This window comes from Scheffersomyces amazonensis (genome assembly GCF_036850825.1).
Source record: "Scheffersomyces amazonensis strain UFMG-HMD-26.3 chromosome Unknown RJT21scaffold_1, whole genome shotgun sequence".
In the NCBI taxonomy this organism is placed as follows: Eukaryota; Fungi; Ascomycota; class Pichiomycetes; order Serinales; family Debaryomycetaceae; genus Scheffersomyces; species Scheffersomyces amazonensis.
Window position 1 is genome coordinate 3,046,841 of NW_027042741.1, and position 22,223 is coordinate 3,069,063.

At 28.0% G+C, this 22,223-nt stretch overlaps 10 protein-coding genes and 1 non-coding gene across 11 annotated transcripts; 5 read left to right on the forward strand and 6 right to left on the reverse strand. All coding sequences in view use genetic code 12, as the record gives it.

Annotated features, from left to right (window-relative positions):
- The first annotated feature begins 55 nt into the window (after positions 1–55).
- RJT21DRAFT_118080 (translocon subunit) lies at positions 56–692 on the forward strand. The gene is made up of 2 exons (XM_064880937.1): positions 56–224; positions 330–692. The coding sequence occupies exons 1-2, from the start codon at positions 125–127 to the stop codon at positions 434–436; spliced, it is 207 nt and encodes a 68-aa protein (XP_064741730.1). The 5' UTR covers positions 56–124; the 3' UTR covers positions 437–692.
- Positions 693–878: 186 nt separating this feature from the next.
- Positions 879–1,950, forward strand: RJT21DRAFT_124709 (uncharacterized protein). The gene has a single exon (XM_064882794.1). It carries the CDS (start codon positions 923–925, stop codon positions 1,802–1,804), a length of 882 nt encoding a protein of 293 aa, XP_064741731.1. The 5' UTR covers positions 879–922; the 3' UTR covers positions 1,805–1,950.
- SLU7 (mRNA splicing protein) lies at positions 1,891–3,074 on the forward strand. Its single transcript, XM_064883549.1, has one exon. The coding sequence runs from the start codon at positions 1,977–1,979 to the stop codon at positions 3,057–3,059; it is 1,083 nt and encodes a 360-aa protein (XP_064741732.1). The 5' UTR covers positions 1,891–1,976; the 3' UTR covers positions 3,060–3,074.
- Positions 3,075–3,089: 15 nt separating this feature from the next.
- On the reverse strand, positions 3,090–4,901 carry SLF1 (Slf1p; the record flags this gene model as incomplete). The annotated part of the gene is made up of 1 exon (XM_064884805.1): positions 3,090–4,901. One exon carries the CDS (start codon positions 4,899–4,901, stop codon positions 3,090–3,092), a length of 1,812 nt encoding a protein of 603 aa, XP_064741733.1.
- Positions 4,902–6,205: 1,304 nt separating this feature from the next.
- On the forward strand, positions 6,206–7,910 carry TRY6 (Try6p). The gene has a single exon (XM_064883550.1). It carries the CDS (start codon positions 6,361–6,363, stop codon positions 7,813–7,815), a length of 1,455 nt encoding a protein of 484 aa, XP_064741734.1. The 5' UTR covers positions 6,206–6,360; the 3' UTR covers positions 7,816–7,910.
- A 94-nt stretch (positions 7,911–8,004) lies between these two features.
- RJT21DRAFT_4922 (NEDD8 ligase) lies at positions 8,005–8,924 on the reverse strand (the record flags this gene model as incomplete). Its single annotated transcript, XM_064884806.1, has 2 exons — positions 8,005–8,865; positions 8,922–8,924. The coding sequence occupies 2 exons, from the start codon at positions 8,922–8,924 to the stop codon at positions 8,005–8,007; spliced, it is 864 nt and encodes a 287-aa protein (XP_064741735.1).
- Positions 8,925–8,998: 74 nt separating this feature from the next.
- RJT21DRAFT_137974 (anaphase promoting complex subunit 2) lies at positions 8,999–11,665 on the forward strand. The gene has a single exon (XM_064883308.1). It carries the CDS (start codon positions 9,143–9,145, stop codon positions 11,642–11,644), a length of 2,502 nt encoding a protein of 833 aa, XP_064741736.1. The 5' UTR covers positions 8,999–9,142; the 3' UTR covers positions 11,645–11,665.
- A 7-nt stretch (positions 11,666–11,672) lies between these two features.
- RJT21DRAFT_17136 (uncharacterized protein) lies at positions 11,673–13,203 on the reverse strand. The gene has a single exon (XM_064883551.1). It carries the CDS (start codon positions 13,174–13,176, stop codon positions 11,701–11,703), a length of 1,476 nt encoding a protein of 491 aa, XP_064741737.1. The 5' UTR covers positions 13,177–13,203; the 3' UTR covers positions 11,673–11,700.
- A 321-nt stretch (positions 13,204–13,524) lies between these two features.
- Positions 13,525–16,028, reverse strand: RJT21DRAFT_17146 (OPT family oligopeptide transporter). The gene has a single exon (XM_064883552.1). It carries the CDS (start codon positions 15,857–15,859, stop codon positions 13,553–13,555), a length of 2,307 nt encoding a protein of 768 aa, XP_064741738.1. The 5' UTR covers positions 15,860–16,028; the 3' UTR covers positions 13,525–13,552.
- Positions 16,028–20,786, reverse strand: RJT21DRAFT_17165 (putative helicase). Its single transcript, XM_064883553.1, has one exon. It carries the CDS (start codon positions 20,553–20,555, stop codon positions 16,197–16,199), a length of 4,359 nt encoding a protein of 1,452 aa, XP_064741739.1. The 5' UTR covers positions 20,556–20,786; the 3' UTR covers positions 16,028–16,196.
- RJT21DRAFT_t18 lies at positions 20,781–20,852 on the reverse strand. The gene has a single exon. It is a non-coding gene; the product is annotated as a tRNA-Trp (tRNA).
- Positions 20,853–22,223: the final 1,371 nt, after the last annotated feature.

Genomic DNA, 22,223 nt, shown 5'->3' on the forward strand with positions numbered 1-22,223 from the left:
TTTTACGTACATTAACACATACGTGGATGGAAAAAAAAAGTGAACGAAAATGAACACCAGTATTTGCAAGAGATTATAGACTGATTGATTCAATTATAAGCATTTCATAACAATATAATATAAGATGGCTTCTGAAGGTTTAGAAAAATTCACTGAAGTTCCAGTGGAATTCTTTAAAGATGGTTCTGCATTTGTTAAGAAATGTACAAAGCCAGATTCTAAGGGTATGTATAATTATAGTAATGATAATGATAATGATAATGATAATAATGATAAATGTATATCATGATATAATAATGAATAAATAAAATACTAACATTAATTTATAGAATACTTTAAGATTATCAGAGCTGTTGGTGTTGGTTTTATTATGATGGGTGTTGTTGGTTATGCTGTTAAGTTAGTTCATATCCCAATCAGATACTTGATTGTTTAAACATGTTTGAGAAAATTTCCTTAATATTACATTATAATCCTTCTGTTCAGGTAACTTCATATAAAACATAATATAATAAATCAAATCTTTTCCATTTCAATGGTCAATACAAGCAAATTTTTGTCCATTCTGTCTGTTGTCAGGAAGGGACATCGTGTATCTAATTCATCCAATAATGGTTCATTTCTATGCTTATGTCATGTACTTTTTTTTAACTGTAGCTATTATTTATAATAATACAAATTCGAACGTTTAATCTACTAGCTTTAATTGTAGTTGTAGTAGTAGCAGTACTTGGACTATTAGTAGTTGAAAATTAATGGTTAAATTCCTAATCGGGAATGTTTTGTCACGTGTGTGGTCACATGATTTTTCAATGATCTTCGCTTTTCAATAATTTTTTTTTTTCACTATGTAGATGGATTTAATTAACATTAAAAATTGTAAAAGGTACCATTTATAACATATAAAAGCAGATATAACATTATGTCATCGGCCACAGCATCCTCTGCTTTTGTGAGGAAATTAGCATCCAACGACAAGAAAACCAGAGATGGAGCATTAGAATCATTAAGAAGATATTTAGCATCAAAATCTACTAGTAAACATAATAAAATATCATTATTAGATTATGAAAAATTATGGAAAGGATTATATTTCTCTATGTGGTATTGTGATAGAGCACCAGCTCAAGAAAGACTTAGTGAAAGTCTTGGGAAATTATATTCAGAAAATATTAATGATCATAGTAATTTTAATCTTTTTGTTAAAGCATTCTTTCAAATAATGATTTTACAATGGCCAAGTATTGATCAATGGAGAATTGATAAATATTATTTATTAATTAGAAGAGTTTTAAGACATAATTTTAAATATTTAAAATCTCAAAATTGGGATAATAAACTTATACAAGGTTGGCTTTTAGTTTTAAATGAAGGAATATTAAGTGGTGATAAATCAATTCCTATGGCATTACCATATCATTTATGTGATATTTTTATTGAAGAATTAGAATTAGTTATATTTGAAGATTTACAAGAAGAAGAATTAAATAAGGATGATAAAGATTATCTTGAAAAATATCAAGCATTAATTAAAACTAAAATTGATATATGCTCTAATATACCAATTAAAGATTTAATTTCACCATTTGCAAGATTAAATAAAGAGGCTGCATTAAAGACATTAAGAGAAAAATGTAAGGAAGATGTATTAGATGATGAAAGATTAATAACTTGGGGTGTAGTAGAAGATGAAGATGATGAAGATGAAGATGATGAAGATGAAGATGAAGACAATGAAGAAGAAGGAAAACGAGGAGAAAATGATGATGATGAAGAAGATGAAGATGAATGGAAGGGTTTTTAAGCTAACTCATCATATATAGAATACACTATAATTTAGTAATATAGACCTTAACTTTAATCTTGTATATTTGTATATTAATAAATTGCATTAACTTGAAAAAATGTGTGGGATATCAATCGCAATTTTTCACTAACACAATAAACTAAAATATTTACTCTTATATGTGTAAACCATGAGTTCAAAAGATACAGAAAAGCCTAAGCCAAGACATAGGTCTGACTTAAAGCCAGGAGAGATCAATCCCTATATACCGAAATATATAGTTGAAAGACCATGGTATCAACAGGAAGGACAAGGAAAAGGACAAGATCATCTGAAAGCTAATGATACTGATGATGATAACAATGATACTAACAATGAAGTAAAAGAAGATTACTTATCACATCAAAGGAAAAGAAAAGAAGTCATTGTTGATTACAGTATACCGACTTCGGGGAATGGTATTCATGATGAATTCATTGTAAAGGATAATGCATACATTAAAAAGATTGATGAATATGATGATGATAATAATAATAATAATAATAAAGATAAATCATCTTTAACCCAAATTAATAATAATGATAATGATAAAAATATATATGATAGTAAGCGTGATAGATGGTATGGATATAATAGTAAGGAATGGGATAAAGTATATGAGAATTGGGATAAAATTAAACAAAAATCTAAACGTAATCAAACTCAAACTCAAACTAAAGATGATGAATCTGATGATACAGATTATGAATTAGAGTTATTTGAATTGGGATTAGATCGTAAAGATATTCAAATCAATAGCAAACAAGATGTATCAGAAAAGATGATACGAGATAGACAAGATATTCCATCATATATATATAATATAACTACTCATCCCGATAATAAAATAAGAGTTGATTATGATCCTAAATCTCGATTAAGCAAAAATTTAGAAAAAGGTTTCTTAAATGATAAACATCAATTTGTTAAGAAATTAAGTGGAGAAGGAAAAGATTTAGTCAATCTTCAAAAATTTGCTTGGGAAATTGATCAAAATGATCTAAAGGAAAAGCAAACAAATCAATTAATTAATAAATTATCTGGTTCAAATTCAAATACAGATAATGATCAAATTGATGATGTATCTGAAACAAATTTAGACTATAGTCTTGAAGCTAGTCCTACTTTAATGATGCTTAAAGCAAAGCAAAAGAAAGAAGATGAGAAGAAAATTTTATTAGCAAAGAAGCAATCATTAATTGATAAATATGGGAATTCTTCTTCAACTAAATAGTTATAATTATAGTTATAGTTATAGTTTTGTTTACTGGACTTTAGGAGGAATTAACCATTTCTCATAATCGATAATTCTAACAGCAGATTCAGAATCAATTAATTCTAATTGAGGTAAATTTTCTCTAATAACTTTTCTTAATAAATTAATATCTTTTCCATTATTAGTTAAATACTTAATTTTATTAAATTTAATTAATCTTTTTAATTCAACCCCTCCATTCTTGTTATTAAATAACCGTCTAAGAAAGAGATCTTTACAAAGATTTTCAGTAGAAAAGTAATAAGCAAGTTGCTTTGTAATCTTTTCAATAATTTCCTTATCAACCTTATTCTTTTCAAATTCCTCATACGCTTGGAAATTATCCAGATTTGGATGTGAATTCAATGCTAAAGGATTTTGAGTTACAAAATCAACTTGATTATTGGGAAATGGAATTGGGTATATGGTAAAGAATGGTGGAGCATAAACAATTGGTTGTGGTTGATTAAGATTATTCTTAGAAATTAAAGTAGAAAATGTGAATGTTAAAGGTGGAGGAGATACAATTGGACTATTTAATGGAGATAAAAGATCTGGTGTTACCAGTTCAGATTGTGAACTTGACTGTACTGGTGTAGAAGGATTGAAATGTGATGGAAGAGTTGGAGAAAGAGAGGAAGAAGGATCAAAATTAGGATAGTTATCTTCAGTTGGATTGATTGTTTGAAGTGGAAATTGCATTGGCATTGGTAATGATCCAAAAGGTGGTTGAGGAAATATGAAAGGATTTACTAAAATATGAGAAGGATTAGGAGGGCATGGAAGAGGAAATGGAGATGAAAGTGGCATTGATGTTTGAGGTGGTTGTTCTGGACTTGGAATACATTCTAATTGTATGGGGTTTTGTTTAGGAGTAAAATATAATGGAGATTCATCTTGATCATCTTTTGTAGATGATACAAGAGGAGTTGAAGGGGAACTATAGGGATATGAAGGTTCAGCAAGAGATAGAGATTGGATAATTGGAGAAATGGGTTCTTTAACCTTCTTTTGTTGTTTATTTTCCTTTATTGGAGAGAATTGACTCATTTTTTCATTCTTGCTGACAGGAGATTTTTTATTAGAAGATATTTTAGTGTTATTATTTTGAATTGGATCTGGCTTATTTGTATCTGGTTGATGAGAATGTGTAGATTTTAAATCTTCAATAACCTTTGGTTTAGGAAACAGTGGCTTTCTAATAGTTACATTCTTACCGACAGGAACATATAACTGAGCAGATTTAGACTTTTTCGAGTAAGGTTTAGTAATGGATTTGGTAGAAACAGGTGGTGGTTGATTATCTATTGATTCTTTTTCAGGTTCATTTTTAACTTCAGTTGTGGATAAAGTTAATGAAACTATAGGTGTTGTTTCTACTTCTACTTTTTCTTCAACCATTACTGATTTAGATTTCGATTCCGTGACAGCATTTGAAGATGATGAAATGACTTCAATAATTTCATCTTTTCTAGAATTAGGTTTAGAATATTTAGAATACTTCTGATTGCGGTGATGATTGTAATGCTTTTGATGGGTAGGTAATTGAGATTCATTCTCTGGACTACTGTAGTTATCAGATCTAGGCATATTCTGATCATTTGGTAATGAAGAACTTGGAATGGATGGGGCATTAATTAATGAAATCAAAGTATTTGAGTTCCATGCATTAACACGAGGAGGTGGAGCTGGTTTCAAAATCTTTAATTCTCCTGTTTCCAGAATGAACAGAGGTTGATGGATTGTTTGATCTTGAGATGGTGATGGTGGTGATTTTGGAGGTTGCAATTGGTTACGATTTGATTTCTTTTTGTATGGCATGATCAATCGGCAATAGAGAAGTTAAGGAGTTAATTTCAGGTAGACAATCGGGTGTGAGGAGATTGTTATGGGTCAATATTAGATTGATTAGGTTGTTAAAATGTTATTAGTAAAAGTATACACGCTGAACCTCCTGGTACGAAGAAAATTAAAGGGTGCACGCACAGAGAAAGGCTGCGAAAAATAAGACTATGTGCCGGATATAGACTAAGGTAAGGGTCGTGTGATCCTGGATATTTAGTTAAGTATATGGTAATTATACATAATTTAATAAATAGTGAATATAATTTACTGATAAGTTAATGGTATTTAATGGTAAGATAGTTAGATAGTTAGATAGTTCATACAATTCTATATTTATTAAAGAATACCTACCAAAATGAAGGTAATGGTAATATTAATGGCATTATTTGATTCTATTGCAGTTGTATTCAATTGGATAACAAAGATTTCTTAATTGACGATTATCACATTGTATAAAGACCATGATTATGGTAAATGTGATAATCACACATGGCCTAGGATTTAAGTCAATCATACCGGTAAGTAACTTAATGCACGGGGTCTTCATTTGATAAGGGGACGAAATCAATGAGGATGGGGACACGACCACGGTAAGCAAAATGCGAAAAATAAGTTGGCACAAGATTGATCCCAGTTCCATCAGCACGTGGGGGGTAGAAGTTAAAAAAAACTGTGCCTAGAATAGAATGCAAGTACGACTACAAGAGAACGCCCAGGCGTAAAAATGTTACTATTTGGGTTATTGTCTTGTGTGAAACCGGTTTGAAACGAATTTTATTATTTAGCCCAATTTAACCTCGTGTGACTGGTAATTATAGAAAGCTTATCCCACATGTTTTAGCCAGTTCCCTCCCTCAATATCCCCATGCATTTTTTTTTTTGTTACTTACCTCTAGAATTGACTGGATCCACTGTCCGAATTACAATTATACTTACGCTTATACTTCACCAAATAGCTCTCGAGTTATAAGCCAGTAAACAAGCAAGCAAGTAAGCAATCATCGATCAATCAATCAATCAGAGAACTTAGAACAGGAAACTAAAAAGGGCTATAAAAGTAAAAAGCAAAAGCAAAAAAAAAAAAATTAAAATAAAAATAAAAATAAAAAAATATACCGAAAATTAAACGTGGGTCTCAGTATCTGTCATCCATCAATCAATATTCAATAACCAATTTTATGGGCTGAAAATATATAGACACCACAAGATTCTTAAATGTGAACTCAAGTTATTTTTGTTTACTTGAATTGATCTAATTTACTTTTACCATTTAACCATTTAAAAACTTCATAAGTAGTTAAAGACTATCTCCATCATATACTATTCATCACAGAAAAAAATAATACCTTTTGCTCACAAAACAAAAATTTATCTTTGCAGTCAAATACTGATAGTACTACTAGCCCTATAGAATTCATTTATTTCTGATTTCATAATGGTTTCTCTCCCCAATCCTCCAGTTTTAAAAACCACTATAATTCAATTGAATAAAGAATTAGATTCAGATGATAATAATTATGAAATTTTAACTAATGAATATCTTAATGGTTCAAATAATAAATCTGATTCAACTACTCCAAGAGATGTTGGAGATATTGTATCTCCAAATAATGGTCTTGATATAATATCTACAACTGCAACATCTCCATCTCTTGGTGCAGTACCTAATAAAAAGAAGAGAAGAAGATCATCAGCAAATATTGATTCTGAAGAATTAGCTAAAAGAAAACATGAAACTAAACAATTACATTCAATAATTGAAAAAAGAAGAAGAATAAAAATTAATCGAGAATTTGAAGCTTTAAAATATTTAATACCGGCTTGTAGAACTTCGACTGGTAGTTCAAGTAATCCTTCAACTCCTAATATAACTGCAATTAATTCAAAAAAGACTCCTCCACCTTCAAATAATAATAATAATAATAATAATAATGGTAATAAAATTGATGGAATGTATAAATTAACCATATTAAAATCATCAGTTGAATATATTTTATATCTTCATCATATAATACAAAAACAACATGAATTATTAATTAATGCTACTAATGAAAATATTGAAACAAATGGTAATAATAGTGTTCTTGAAAATTATAAAAATTTTAGTATTGATTTTGCTAAAATTCCTCTTAATGTTAATCAATATAGAAATATTGATAAAGATTTTAGTTTTAAAGATTTATTAACTGATTATGAAAATGGTACAACTATATCACCTACAAGTAATAATACTACCAAAAGAAATTATGATTTTAGAACTCATGTAATTAAAGAAGAAGATGAAAATGAAGGTGAAGATGATAATCAAAATGGTAATGAAGATGAAGATGATGAAGATAATTATTCAACAATTAGTAAAGATCAATTACCTTCACCTGATATTACTCCAAATATGGCACCTATACTTACTTTATTAAATAAATATTCAGGAACTTCAAATAATGGATCTTCAAATATTAGGAAAAGTTCTTATCCAGGTAGTCCAAATACTCTTGCAATTAATTCAGCTAATGCTTCACCATTTTCTCATCCATTAAAATCAAGTTTTTCATCAATTCCATTAACTAAAGCTTCATCTTCTTCACCACCAATGAGATTTCAAAGAAGTAGTCTTTCAAATAATTCAAATAATTCAAATTCTAATAAATTTAGTTTACCTGATCCGGCAATAAATCCTAATTCACAACTTTCTGAATTACCAAAGAAGAAATTTTTTAAATCAAAGATTCCTAATGCTGTAATCTTTAATGGGAATGGAAATAGAAATGGTAATGATGAAGATGAAGATGAGAAGGATATTGATGAAATTGATGAAAGATTAAGTGACCAAGATGCATCCAAGACATTATTGGCCTTAAGAAAGTCAAGTATTGACAGTTTATTAAATTAGAATATTTAGTGGATTACTATTTCAATTCTTGTGAGACATAATAATTTTTATCATTACTGCTTTATTATATACTATACTAGTTTAATTCTTTTATAACAAGATTAGATAATCTTGATTTATTCTTAATAATGATAATTAATATATAAACCTATTTAATGAATATGAATATATATATATATACACCTATTATTATTTAAGTAATTCATTATCTCGTAAATAAAGAATATATTCATCCATAATAGTTGGCCAAGCAGCCATTTCATCATATTCCAGTAAATTTATTGGATCAGGTATAATTATATCTTGAACGAAAAGATAAAACATATTCCATTTATCACGAGATATACTTTGTTTATAATCATTTTCTAAGAATTCATACCATTGATTTAATCTAATATTAATTTGATCTTTAATTGATTTATTAAATTTTTGATTATGTTTATTAATTAATACTGGAATTAATAATTTCCAATAATCAATACTTAATTCATAATCAAGTTTATTTTGATTATCTCCTTCTAATAATCCAGAAAAAGTATATTCATAAACATCTTTAAAATTTATTTCTTCTTCTTCATTTTTTTTAATTAACCATACTTTAGTTATATCTTGATTAATAATTTGTTGATGAATTTTCTTAATAAATGAATACATTTTCTTAATATCATTAATTTTATAATGACTCCAAAATTTTAAAAAATTAACTTGTTCAAAAATTCCAATTTTATTACTATCAAGTAAATAAGCTAATGTTAAACTTTCTAAATCTTCTGGTTCAATTCCTAAATCTTGTAAATATTTCATTGTACCTTCAATATTAATCTTTCCATAATCAGATGGATCTTGATAAATTTGATATAATTTAAGTAATTTTTTATCAAATTTCAGTATATCATATTCTGAATCCTTTTCTGAATCTTTATAATATTGTTCAACTGCTTCATCTATATTATTATGAAATTTCTTTAAATAAGTTTCTGCTATTAGAAGGGTACTTTGAGTAGTATCAACAAATTGTTGTTGAAGTTGAGCCTGTTTAGAAATTCGAGGCTAAGATATTAGTTAGTATTCATATCTTTATATTATCAGTTATTTAATATACTTACCATCTATGTATATGTATATGTAAATGTAAATGTATAATATTATGAGAACTAATATATTACTACTGATAAACTGTTAGCTACTGAAAATATATTTATTAGGGCAAGAAAAACCATGCGGCTCAGTACAGTACCAGATGCAGTTAGCAGTATGTTTGTTTGTTTACTATTAGTGAGTGAGACAGAGACTATGAAAGTGTGAGACCTTAATAGTATTCAATTGGATGACTTCTATACCATTGTCTAAGGATATAATTGACTGGATAATTCCATGTCCTACACTTGGAGATCTATCTAGTAACTCTTCTGATATAGATAATGATATAGGTTATCTATTGAATTGGATGCAACCTTACTTTCCTCCATCATTAACTAGTAATACAATTCCAGTTACAAGTACAAGTACAAGTACAATTACTAAACCAAATAATGATATAATTGAACCATCTCAAAGAGTTAAAGCAGCCATACGAAGTTGTTTAAAAGATGATTCAAATCAAATCGAATTTATACGATTATATAATAATTCCATTACTATTCAATTTAATCAATTCTTTAATGAATTAAATAATTCAACCATGAATTTCTTAGATTATTTTCAAATAATTAAAATTATTCATAGTTATTATATATTCTATTTACAATATCTTAATATTTCACCTTTATGTAAGGATATATTTACAAGAAATCTTAATTCATTATTCTATGAGAATTTAATTAACAATAATCAAAGTCAATTTTTAAATTCATTAATGAATTATTTAGATAATTCCTTATATAATTTAAATTCAAATTCAAATTCAAATTCAAGCACCACCAATTCCAATCGAATTATATCAGTTAATGAAATTATGCATACATTAAGTTCAATTAATTTAATTAATGAAGCCAATCATATTATGATTAAATTATCTATACAAAAGATTAAATGGTTTATAACTAATCATTGTTCAAAAGTATGGAATCGATATTTATTAGAAGTAATAAATCAATATATTCAAAATAAAATATATCCAAATTTTTTAATAGGATTAAAATATTCAAGTGAAGGAAATATTGATTTAAATATTTATCTTTATGATCTTATAAAAATTGCTCATGATGAATTAGTTTCTTTAAGAATAAAAGAAATTTATGATATAATTTTAAATTATCCTCATAGTTCTCAAGCTTTATATGAATTATATCAATGTTTTCTGATAAAATTTAATCATAATAATTATAATCAACAAATTAATTTTGAAGATTCAAATAATTCATCAACCAATTTAATTAATGATGTATCAAATTTATCAAGTTTTTCATATTTAGTTAATTTTTCATTAAAATCTCAATCTTATCAAAGAACTAAATTAGTTGATAATTTTATTAAATTAAGTCATGAAAAGATTTTACATTCAGGTGCAAATACTATTGATGTAATTATTACTTATATTAATACAATAAAATCATTTTTAATTATTGATCCAAAGGGTGTACTTTTAGATAAAGTTGCCAGACCAATTAGAACTTATTTAAAAACAAGAGAAGATATAATTATTAAAATTGTTGAAGGATTATTAGAAGAAGATGATAAAAGTGAATTAATTGAATTATCTCAAGAATTAAGAAAAATTGATAATTTAGAAAAGCAACAACAAATTAATATTGATGATGGATTAGATTTAAATTGGTTACCTGATCCAATTGATGCATTACCTGATTTTAAAAAGGCTAAAGTAACTGATATAATTGAATCATTAATATCAATATTTGATTCAAATGAAATATTTATTAGTCAATTTACAAAATTATTTGGAGAAAAATTAATTAAAATTCATAATTATGATGTTAAAAATATTGAACAACATCTTAATTTATTAAAATTAAAATTTGGTAATAATGAATTTACTTCATTAGATATTATGATTAAAGATATAAAAGAAAGTAAATTAATTAATGAAATTATTAAATCAAATATTAATAATGTTTCAGAAAATTTTCATACATCAATATTATCACATTTATATTGGCCAACCATTATTGAAAATATTTCAGAAGATGGTGATTTATTTAAAGTACCAAATAATATTGAAGAAATATTTACTCAATTTTCTAAACAATTTTCAAATTATAAATCTGGTAGAAGTTTAAAATTTTTACCAAGTTTAGGATCAGTTAAATTACAACTTGAATTTAATAATAATAAAATTAAATCATTTAATGTATCACCGGATAAAGCATCAATTATATCATTATTTAATGATCAACATGAAGAATTATCAGCAGAATATATTAGTGAAACTTTAGGTATGACTCCATATATGGTATCTGATGGATTAAGTTTTTGGGTTAAGGAAGGGGTATTATTACAAGTTACTAAATCTCTTTATATAGTTAATGATGATAATGATGATAATAATAATAATAATAATTATGGAGATAATGAAGAAGCAGAAGTATCTATTGAAGGATTAGAAATAGGTAGTGTTACCTCCGATATAGAACCTAAATCATCTTTAACTATTCCTCCATTAAATATACTTTGGCCCAATATTCAAACCCTTTTAGAAAATATTACTATGTTAAGTTCAGAAAAGATATTAACATTATTAAAGCTTCGAGTTCCCATTGAACTATATGATGTTCGATCATTAATAATCAATGATTTTGAAGAGTACTTGGATTGGTTAGTTGAACAAGGGAAATTAGAATTACTGGGAGGGTTTTACAAATTAAAGAATTAATTAATAATTAATTAATTAAGTAATTATGTAATATTAATATAATACAAAGTAGCTATTTATTTACTAGTACCATTTTCATTCTTGGCCTTTTCAATTTGATTTAAATTCTCTTTATATTCAGGATTGGTCGACCATCTTTTAACAGCTTTAATTTCATCATATGCATAACCTGGAACTCTAACTCCCCAATTTCTTTCTAAATGTAATTGAAAATCTCGAATATCTAATTTATCAACTTTCCTATGTTTAGCTAATTTACATGCAAATCCAGTAACTGATGATACAAATTCATCAGCTAAATCTAAAAGTATATCTTCTGCATCATTATCAATAGTTGTCTTTTCATCACCTTCTTCAATTCCAATAGTATTAATTAATTCAGTTAATCTTCTTTTAGTTAATACTCTACCTCCATTATCTGGTATAACTACATTTTGATTGAATTGTCCTGGTCCATGATCAAATCTATTAATTGATGGCATACTAGTAAATCCTACATCATGATTTGAACTACCAGCAAGGCCAGGTCTATTGAAAATAGGATTTCTAGCAGCAGCATTTCTAGCAGCATTAGCAGCAAAATCATGAAGATTAGTTGTACTAGTAATTGGTCTAGTAGCCATTCCCGGTAGATTTACTTCAGAACTTGTACCTACTATATTTGATGGACGAGTTGGAACTGGTGCATGATTAATTGAATTGTTTGAAGGTGTACTGATATTCTTTGGAATGGATACTTGATTCTTTGCATTGGATTGAGTTTGACTTTGAGTTTGAGTTTGGGGTTGTGTTGGTGCTTTTGGTGGTACCTGTGCTTGTGCTTGTGCTTGTGTTTGTGCTTGTGCTTGTGCTTGTACTTGTGGTTGTGTTTTTAATGGTGATTGCAGAGAAGTAGGAGTTGGAGCATCTTCTGGTTCAGTTAATTGAAGTTGTGATTTGAAATAGTTTAGAGCTTTCTGATGTCTTAGAATTTGACCTTTAAGATTATTAATTTCATTATTATGTTCATCAATTTTAGTATTATCAGATTCTTTTCCCTTAATATCTTCAAGAACTTTTATTCTTTTAACCATATCTTGAATTCTAGTTTTAACTTGATTATAAGTTTCAATAGATACAGCGGGAGCATTTGCATTTGCATTTGCGTTTGTTGGTTCAACACTTTGAGGTCGACTTGATAATTCTGATGGAGTATCAATTGAACCTGTTGGAATTAAAGGAGTTGATGGAGTATTTATTGATATTGGGGATCCAGTATTACTATTGGTAGAATCAGAAGGTTTATCTTTATCTTTACCTTGACTTTCTTTATATTTTACTAATACATTCTTAATTGCATTAACTTTTTGCATATGTTGTTTCCCCTTTTCACTTTCAAGTCCAGCTGCTTTAGCTAAACTATATTCATTAGACATCTTTTGAGCTAATAATTTAATTTCATGAGGTTGAATGGTTGCAATGGATCTTTGACCCGCTCCTAAGATGGGAGTCCCCTCTTTACTACTAGAATTACTCGGTGCCTCACTACTCATCTGTATACTTTAGTGAATTAATACTTTATGGAATTGTATAGTAAGGAATTATTCACTATGAATTTTATTGCGAGTATTTGTTTTTGTTGTGGACTGCATACACCGTCACTCTCACTTTTAAAGCAAACAGAAAATCAGCCCTCACTAATATTTATCATAGTTAAGGGAAAACATATACACAGTAGACATGTATATCTCTTTTGTATGTTATCTTGTGTAGGGGCACGACAATAGTAATACTCTTCTCTGTGCAAATGAATACATTATCTAGAAGAACCAATATCATTGTTAAATTTCTTAAAGATAGTGCAATTAATTAACTATATAATATGTATCTTACAACAAGCTCTATTTATTTCTATCTATAGTCTATAGTCTATAAAGCAAAACATCTTTCAATGCTTTGTTGATTATTCCCCCACCAATTAGGCATAGTAGTATTAGTCAATACTGAAAATGCAATAAAAATTATTAAAATTGCCAAATTATAACCGGTATCAAATGCTGCAGCTAATATATAATTATACTTTTTCCATAATGAATGTTTATATTTAAATGCCCAAAACATAGTAATTGTACCACCAACAAATCTTGATAAATAACCAGTAGAAATATTCCCATAAAATCTACTCATACTTGAAAAAAATACTGTAGTATTCCATAAATTAAAATTAAATTGAGGATATCTTTGATGTAATTTAAATAATATAATTGGAGTAATTAATCCTAATCCAAATCCATAAGGTAATAAAGGATAATTCTCAAATAATCGACTTGGACCTAAAACAACATATTGTATAGCATTAGTATGAGAAGTAGTAATTGTTTGACCAGTCCATTGATGTAATGGATCAATTTTATTACCATTAAGAAATTCTCGTTTAGTAGATAAAACCCATCTTAAGGCAAGATAATTAATTGGTACTCCAATTAATTCTCCATATAATTGAGAAAAGAATACGGCCCTTGGAGGTAAATGATTATAAAATCCAAGTCTCATTGATTCAAGATGATATTGAGCTCTATACCAAGCATTTCCTGCTATAGATCCAAATACTAAAGCTCCAGCTGGATGTTTTCGATTAACATTTTGCATCATATATCCATAAACTAATTCATTAAATGTTCCAATAGCTAATTGAAAATTTGATAATGCATATAACCAGGCTAATGGAGTAACAATAATAGATCCCATAATTAATCCAATTATACCACACCACCATGGCATAAATAAATTACCAGAAAGGAAAATTGTCATTAATGTAATAAATGAAATTAAAAATAATATTAAATACCACAGGTTAGGAACTTCAGGATAATTCCGATATAATTTATTTAATCTATCAGTAAATTCTCCATTATTAATTTGACTTTTATTTCTAAAATTATTAAAAGCAGTTTTAAATTTATCATATCCAAATAAAACAACCCAAGTTATTCCACTTACATAGGCAGCATAATCAAAAAACATATTCCAAGCTCTTTGTGCACCAAGATGAACAGGACCATAATGTTCATAGGCGGTAATATTTAAAGTTAATTCAGGAGTAAGTAATTCATTAACAGGATAAAGAGTTCCATCACTTAAAAATAGTTTATTAGACATTAATCCTCCTTTAAATGACCCTAAATCACCCCATTTAACTAATGGAATTAATATCCAAGCTCCTAATACAAATGCAACAAATTGAATCACTTGAATCCAATAAGGATAAAGCATTATTGAAGATGTTATATTAGCCCAATCTAAAGAAAAATTTAATACTCCCATACCTCCAAGACCTGAACCAATAAAATTAATAGTTGGATTATATGGAGCTATCCAACATAATATAGCTAAAGATGATGTTAATGGGAAAATGAATTCAGGAAATAATTGCCAAATAGCAATAGCACCAATTACTAAAAAGAATACTCTCATTTGTTTAGTTCCTTCTTGAGAATCTTCATCTGATTTTTCTTGAGATTGAAGTAATGTTGTTTGCATTAATGCTTGAGGCCAAGTTAAATTTATATCATATAATAATGAACCCTTAGCTATAGCTGCATATGAATATCCTACAAATACAATTGACCACATAAATCCTAAAGCTACCCAAACAGGTACAGTTTCATTAAAATGTAATTCAGCTAATGAAATAGCATTAGTAGCTAAATTTCCTGTAGCACCACTATTGGCTGTAATAGTTACCATGGCAGCTTCTTTAATTGACCATGGACCAGGATTTAAATTAAATTTTAATCCTAAGATATTAATATTCTTTTGTGGAAGAATTCTAGCAAGTCTTTTACCAGCCCAATGACCTGCAATTTGTACAAAGAATATTGAATAAGCTGCTGATGTTGTACGATATGAATTCATAGTATCAATAAATGCTCCCGGTATTATAAATAATGTTGATAATAAAAAATATCGAAATGTTAATACAGGTATTGTGGGATCATCATGTAATGGAACAATTTCTCTAATTACTTTTGGTAATTGTAAAACATCCGGTTCTAAATCATCGGGTTCATCATTTGAAGATGTTATTTCTTCATATGCACCATAACTTTCATGAGTTTTAACAGTTGAAGCATTACTTTTCTTAGGAAGTAATAACTCTGTATCTTCATTGATTATATTTTGACCCTTTTCAGGTCCATTTATAGGTTGAATATCTTCATCTATATCTGACGTCATCTTCTAGTTGTATATATGTATAGTTTTTCTTGAACGGTAGTGTGCCACAGTTCGGACTTTGATTTCGGAGTTTTGTCTATGTATGAGTAACACTAAGAATTCTTGATTGAAAATTTTATTATGTAACTATGCTGTAATGTCTATAAATACATATATGTAAATGCTAAGAAATATGCTAAGTAATATCTATAAATTAAATAATAGAATGTACGGTAATAAATTGTACATCTCCGAGGAGATATTTGTAAGCCATAATATTTTTTTTTATAATCGCGATAAGCGACAAACCAAAACAAAAAATACAAAATGCTGCTAAAATTTTTTAATTGTTGCAATATCACGTGCTCACTAACGTTTCAATCATGGATAAGATATCATCATTAGAATTAGTATAAGCTGAAGTTGTATAATGAGGATTACTAAGTTTATCTTCTATAATAGCATCCATTAATTTTCTTAATCTTTTCATTAATACGGCATTTTTACACCATGTTCTAATTGGTAACCAATTATCCATAACAATTCCTGGTGAAGTTCGACCTTTTTCAATATGATAACCTAAATTATAATCTATATCACCTCCAAATAACAATATTGAAAGAGTTCCCGATGGAGTAATATCTCCAATATACATTGAAGTTGTCTTTTGTGATCTTCCATATACAATAAATGAAGATTTAAGTACTTGATTAGAAGATTTAGGAGCCTTAGGAGTTAAATCAATTAATTCTCGATATTTATTGGAATCAATATTCCCTTCTTCATCAATTACTTCTTGTAATAATCTTTGTGAAGCTTCATTATCTGGAGAATAATTATCAAAAACAACAGAATTAGAGAATAATAATGATCTAGTAGCTGGTAATAATTCTCCAACTGATTGGTTTTGATCAATCTTTTCAATGAATGCTTCATTTCGAATCCAAAATTTGGTTTGTTTGGCTTCTGGATCAATTGCTACTGATCCAACTGATGATTTAAAAAATTTTGGATCAGGTAATTGAACACGAGCAATTTGTGGATAATAAGATCCTGTAATTATAGATCTTATAATAGAAAAATTATTCAGATTTCTATTTAAATATGATTTTTTCAGTAAATCTTGATTAGATTCATAATCTATAGGTATAAATCCCATATCTTTCAAAAATGAAATATATTGACTTCTCGTAGATGAAATATCATTTAATGTATTATAAGATAAATAATTTGATGAAATAAAAGAACGAGTATTCTGTCTTGACTTTCTTAATTTTTCAAATTCATGATATGCATTAGCTTGAGCAATAAAATCACCATTATTATTGGAGAAATTATTTCTAATCTTTTTAATTTTATCTCTTTCATCTCTATTATCAAGAAATGGACTACCGGTAGAACTTAAAGATGCTAATGTTAAACAAAAATCTAAACATCCAAATATACATCCTAAAATTAACAATTTCCCACTTTGAAGATCAGTTGGTAAGAGAGAAAGATATTTCCCAAGATTAGATAAATTATCAGTATTATCTAAGGCACCAATATCATGTAAAAATTTCTTTGATTTAATTAATGATGATTGTTCAGGAGCATCAATACCTCCATTTAAGAAATCTTCAACATTATTTATTCCCATGGCCTTAACAATAAGATATAAATTTTCAAGTCTTGTTCTTTTAATTTCGGGAATTGGTTGACTTAATAAAGTTTGTTCAACTTCTTTTGTATATAAATGATAACAATTACCATTAGTTATACGACCAGATCTACCTCTTCTTTGATTAATTTCCGCTTTTGAACACCAATTTTCAACTAATTTAGTAGTATTTAATTGAGCATCAAAGAATACACTCTTTGATCTTCCACAATCTATAACTACTACACAATCTGGAATAGTAATAGAAGTTTCAGCAACATTTGTTGATACAACAATCTTTCTCGTACCCTTGGGAACAAATTTAAATACAGACTTTTGATCTTGTGAAGATAAAGCTGAATGTAATGGGAAAAATCGTCCCTTACTATTATTTTCATCAAAGATTTGTCTTAAATTTTGAATACAATGAGAGATTTCTAATATACCAGGTAAGAAAATTAAAATAGATCCATCATTCTTTTCATCCATAAGCTTTTTATCAATTTTTAAACATAATTGAGCAATTAAATTATAATTAATATTACCTGTTTTGAAGAAATGAGAATCTGCTTTAGGTTTTATTATATCTCCATCATATGAAGTAATTGAGAAATCTAAATCTTCTAAAATTTCTTCCAAATAATAATCCTTTATTGGGAAAGTTCTACCCTTAATATGAATATGATTTAGTTTGAAACCAAAAAAGTTATTAAAAGTTTCAATATTAACTGTTGCTGACATTAAGATAATTTTTAAATTAGGAAATTTATTCATAACTCTTTTTAATATAATTAATAAGAAATCACTATCAACTGATCTTTCATGAACTTCATCAATAAAAATATAATCTAAATTATCAAAAACAGAATTTGAAGATGAACCTTGACCTAAAAAAGATTGTAACATTCTTAATAAAACCCCAGTAGTAACAAATGAAATTCTAGTGAGTTTATCAGTTTTATTCTCCCCTCTAATAATGTATCCAGTTTCCCTTCCAACTTTATCTAATCTTTCATCAGAAATTCTTTCTGCTAAACCAATAGTAGAAATACGTCTGGGTTGAGTACAAAGTATTTTTGCTTTAAAATTCCCCTTAGAATTTAAATCATCCAATATAAATTGAACAATTTGGGTAGATTTTCCTGACCCAGTCTCTCCAGTTACTATGGTAACTTTATTAGAATTTATCATAGATATTAATTCTTCCTTTGATTTCCAAGCTGGTAATTGACTTCTTTGTTCCCATGATTTCTTTAAATCGTTTGTATCTTGCTTTTTGAGGTGATTCGCTTCAATAGCACTCAAATCCTTTTCTGATAATACTGCTCTTCTATTAGAAGATACCTTTCTATTATGCTTCTTTAGATTAGATGATTCTGTAGCTATTGAAGATTCAGAATTGGTATTATCAGCCAATTCATATTCATACTCATCTATCAATGGACCAGGATTATCAATAATCCTAGAAATATTCTGTTCTAACCATTCAATTATATTGAATATTAAGCAATCACCTAACCAATTTTTATTAATAATATCATGAATTAATTGATTTAAAATTGAAAGTTTAATATAATTTGCTAATTTAAATGATGAATCATTAACTATTATTTGTATACCAGGTAATTCATGAGGATAATACATACTTTTGAAAAGTTTCACACTTAAAAGACTTTGTTTATCCTTAGAGATTTTTAATCCAATTGGATTTAATGTAATAGTAACAATATCTTTGGATTGGTTTGAAAAATATTCAACTTTATTGGATTCAACCATTGTAATACCATCGAGTTCTTGTTCCCATAATAATAAGGAATCTTCAGTATTAAAATCAGAAACAATATCTGGTTTAGGTAATGATGGAACTATACTTTGAGTTAATTTAATACAAGTAGCCAATTCATCACCTTCATTTACCTCTAATGTTGAAAGAACTTCATCTTCATCAAAACCTGATTGTAATATTCTTTTTAATTTATATTCTAATTGTAAATCTTTAGATAATTTTAATTGGACTTGAGAATCTTTATCAGTCTTACTGAAAAATGCTGGTAAATCATCTTCAGGAATATGAAATAATAACCATTCTAAAGAATCTGTAAAAGTAGAAGTATATTTAATTGATTCTTCAATATGTTGCTTTCTAAATCCTAAATTAAGAAGAGTTTGAGTATCTTTTTCTACTTGTCTTGAAGGAATTAATGGTGATGTATCAAGAATCCAATTGATATGCTTTTTAATACATGATTCAATCATACCTCTTATATCAGATGCAAAATCAATAAATGGAGCATTATCCCATACTTTCTTTGGAAATGTAACTATTGTACTTGGATTCATAATAGGATTTGATTTGGGAAGTAATTGATTCTTTACTGATTTATCTGATTTCTTTTTATCATTATTGATACTACTTACAGTTGTTATATTAATAGAAGCTTTCTTAACCTTTAATTCATTCTGTTCTTTAATAAGTCGTTCCTTTTCTTTCTTTTCATTTAATGCCACTTGCTCAAGATGTGCAACAAACGGATTAACATTATATATTAAATCATGTTTAGTCTTATTTTCTTTAAGCATAATTGATCTATCTTGATCAAGTTGAGTCCAATAATCTCTGAATATTATAGGTAATAACATTTTCATATTTTTTATAAAGTTAATACGATATAACGTATATGTTGCAGCCATATGTCTGGCTTCATTTGTAGTCTTACAATGATCATAAGTTGGAATATATTTTAATTTAATTAATTTCTTATCCTTTGGATTCTCCCATGAAAGTATAACCACACATTTAAATCCACTAGATCCTGCTTTTCGCATTTCAAATTCTGGTTTGGCCCATTTGGCCTTTTGACAAAATTCATATAATAATGTTGCTGGTAATTTACCTGTCCATCCAAAATTTTCCCCTATAACTAATCCTCGTTGAGGTTTCTTTGGATCATCTTTTGAATCTGATGTTTCATTATTTGATGCTAAATCTTTTTTCTTGGATTTTCCATTCCCATTCTTTTCAGTTGCTGCTGTTGGAGGAGGAGTGGACGTTTTTGATGGTTTTCCTTTTTTAGCCATCTTAAACTTGATGCATATTCAAATTACAATTCCGTTTATTATCTACTTTGGTGCATTGAAATATTTTACAACCTTTTTTCTTTTTGGCGCATTATCATCAAAAAAAAAATATCAAACCAATTTTTTTAAAAAAATGTACCGATCAAATACACTTTACTTCACTTAACCCATTAAATAAATAATTACAAGTATTTTAAATATAAAAAAATTAAAAAAGAAAGGACTTGACACGGACAGGAATTGAACCTGCAACCCTTCGATCTGGAGTCGAAAGCTCTACCATTGAGCCACCGCATCACCCTTGAAAAAAATAGTGTGCCTCAGCTCACGTGCCAATTTTATCCACGTGAGTGATCATGTGACCCATAAATCACGTGATCTGGTGCTACCATTTTTGAATGAAATTTCACAACCAGAGTTAATATCGTTCATAACCCTACTGAAAAGCTGCAACATTCAAAGCCCACTACTATTTCTTGAAGATATTTTAAATATGTCTTTATTAATATAGTTTTAGGTCTTGTTTCTCTCAAAGGTATCATTTTTAACCTTAGCTATAATTATTTTCAGATCTTTTGAGAAGATGCAGTAAAACTTTCATTCACCAATTATGAAAACTTGGGGACGATATAAATAATTTAATCATAAAATGCTTACATATATGTATATATATATAATTTGGCATTTCCCATTAGTAAATTCAGATGAATGTTTCTGTGAATTAAGGGGTAGCGAGAAAATATATATACATATTTTTTTTGATGCGGCTGGCCCTACACTTGAAATCATATTCAAGGGTCAAAACACATGTCATACTGATATTATCCAATTAAAAGAAGATTAAAGAGAAGACCTCATAAAGAGATGAATTGTGCACAAACGAAAAGAGAAAATTCGTAGAAGATAAGGAACAGTGTTTGACGTTGATGATACCGGCATAGTATGATTAGATATTCCGATGTAATAGAGGTGGAAAATCAACAAAGGTGAATTGAATAGCAAAATACTCGGAAGTAGGAAAAATAATTAAGTTTCAAGAAGGTACTACCGAAATATTTTAAGTTTCATTTTTGTTCTCAATCGGCTTTCACCTCTACAAATCAACCAGCGCATGGCTTTATGTTGCTCCGAAACAAACATATGTAGCGTGTTAAGTGGTTTGACAATAGCAACAACCAGGAAGCAAGTGGCCCGATTCTAAGTTGACGCAAAAATATACGGAAAGGAAGAGCTAAAGAACAAAATACCGATGGACCAAGTATGGAAAAGGGCTTAACGAAATAACTCGTAAAGATTCCGTACTTCTTTTCTTTTTTTCTTTTCTCTATTATTATCTTACATTCCCCTCCTAAGTTATCACTGGAGATCACAAATTTCCCATTCACGGATAAATTTAGTCATGATGCATATATCGACACAACTCTATAGTCGTAAAGTTTAACGATGAGGAGAATATTAAAAGAATATGTAATGCAAAGGTAGCCGTAGACTGAAATATGCAGCAACGAATGATTACCCCATAGAGAAAACACCCCAACACCACAGCTGAAGCAAAGAAATTTCGAAGAGAGTCACATAAAGTAAAGTTTTACTAGAAGAGCATTGTTCCATTGTTAGTGGGAAAGTTGCCCTGAATTATATAATCTGCTGCGACAAAAAAAATGTAAT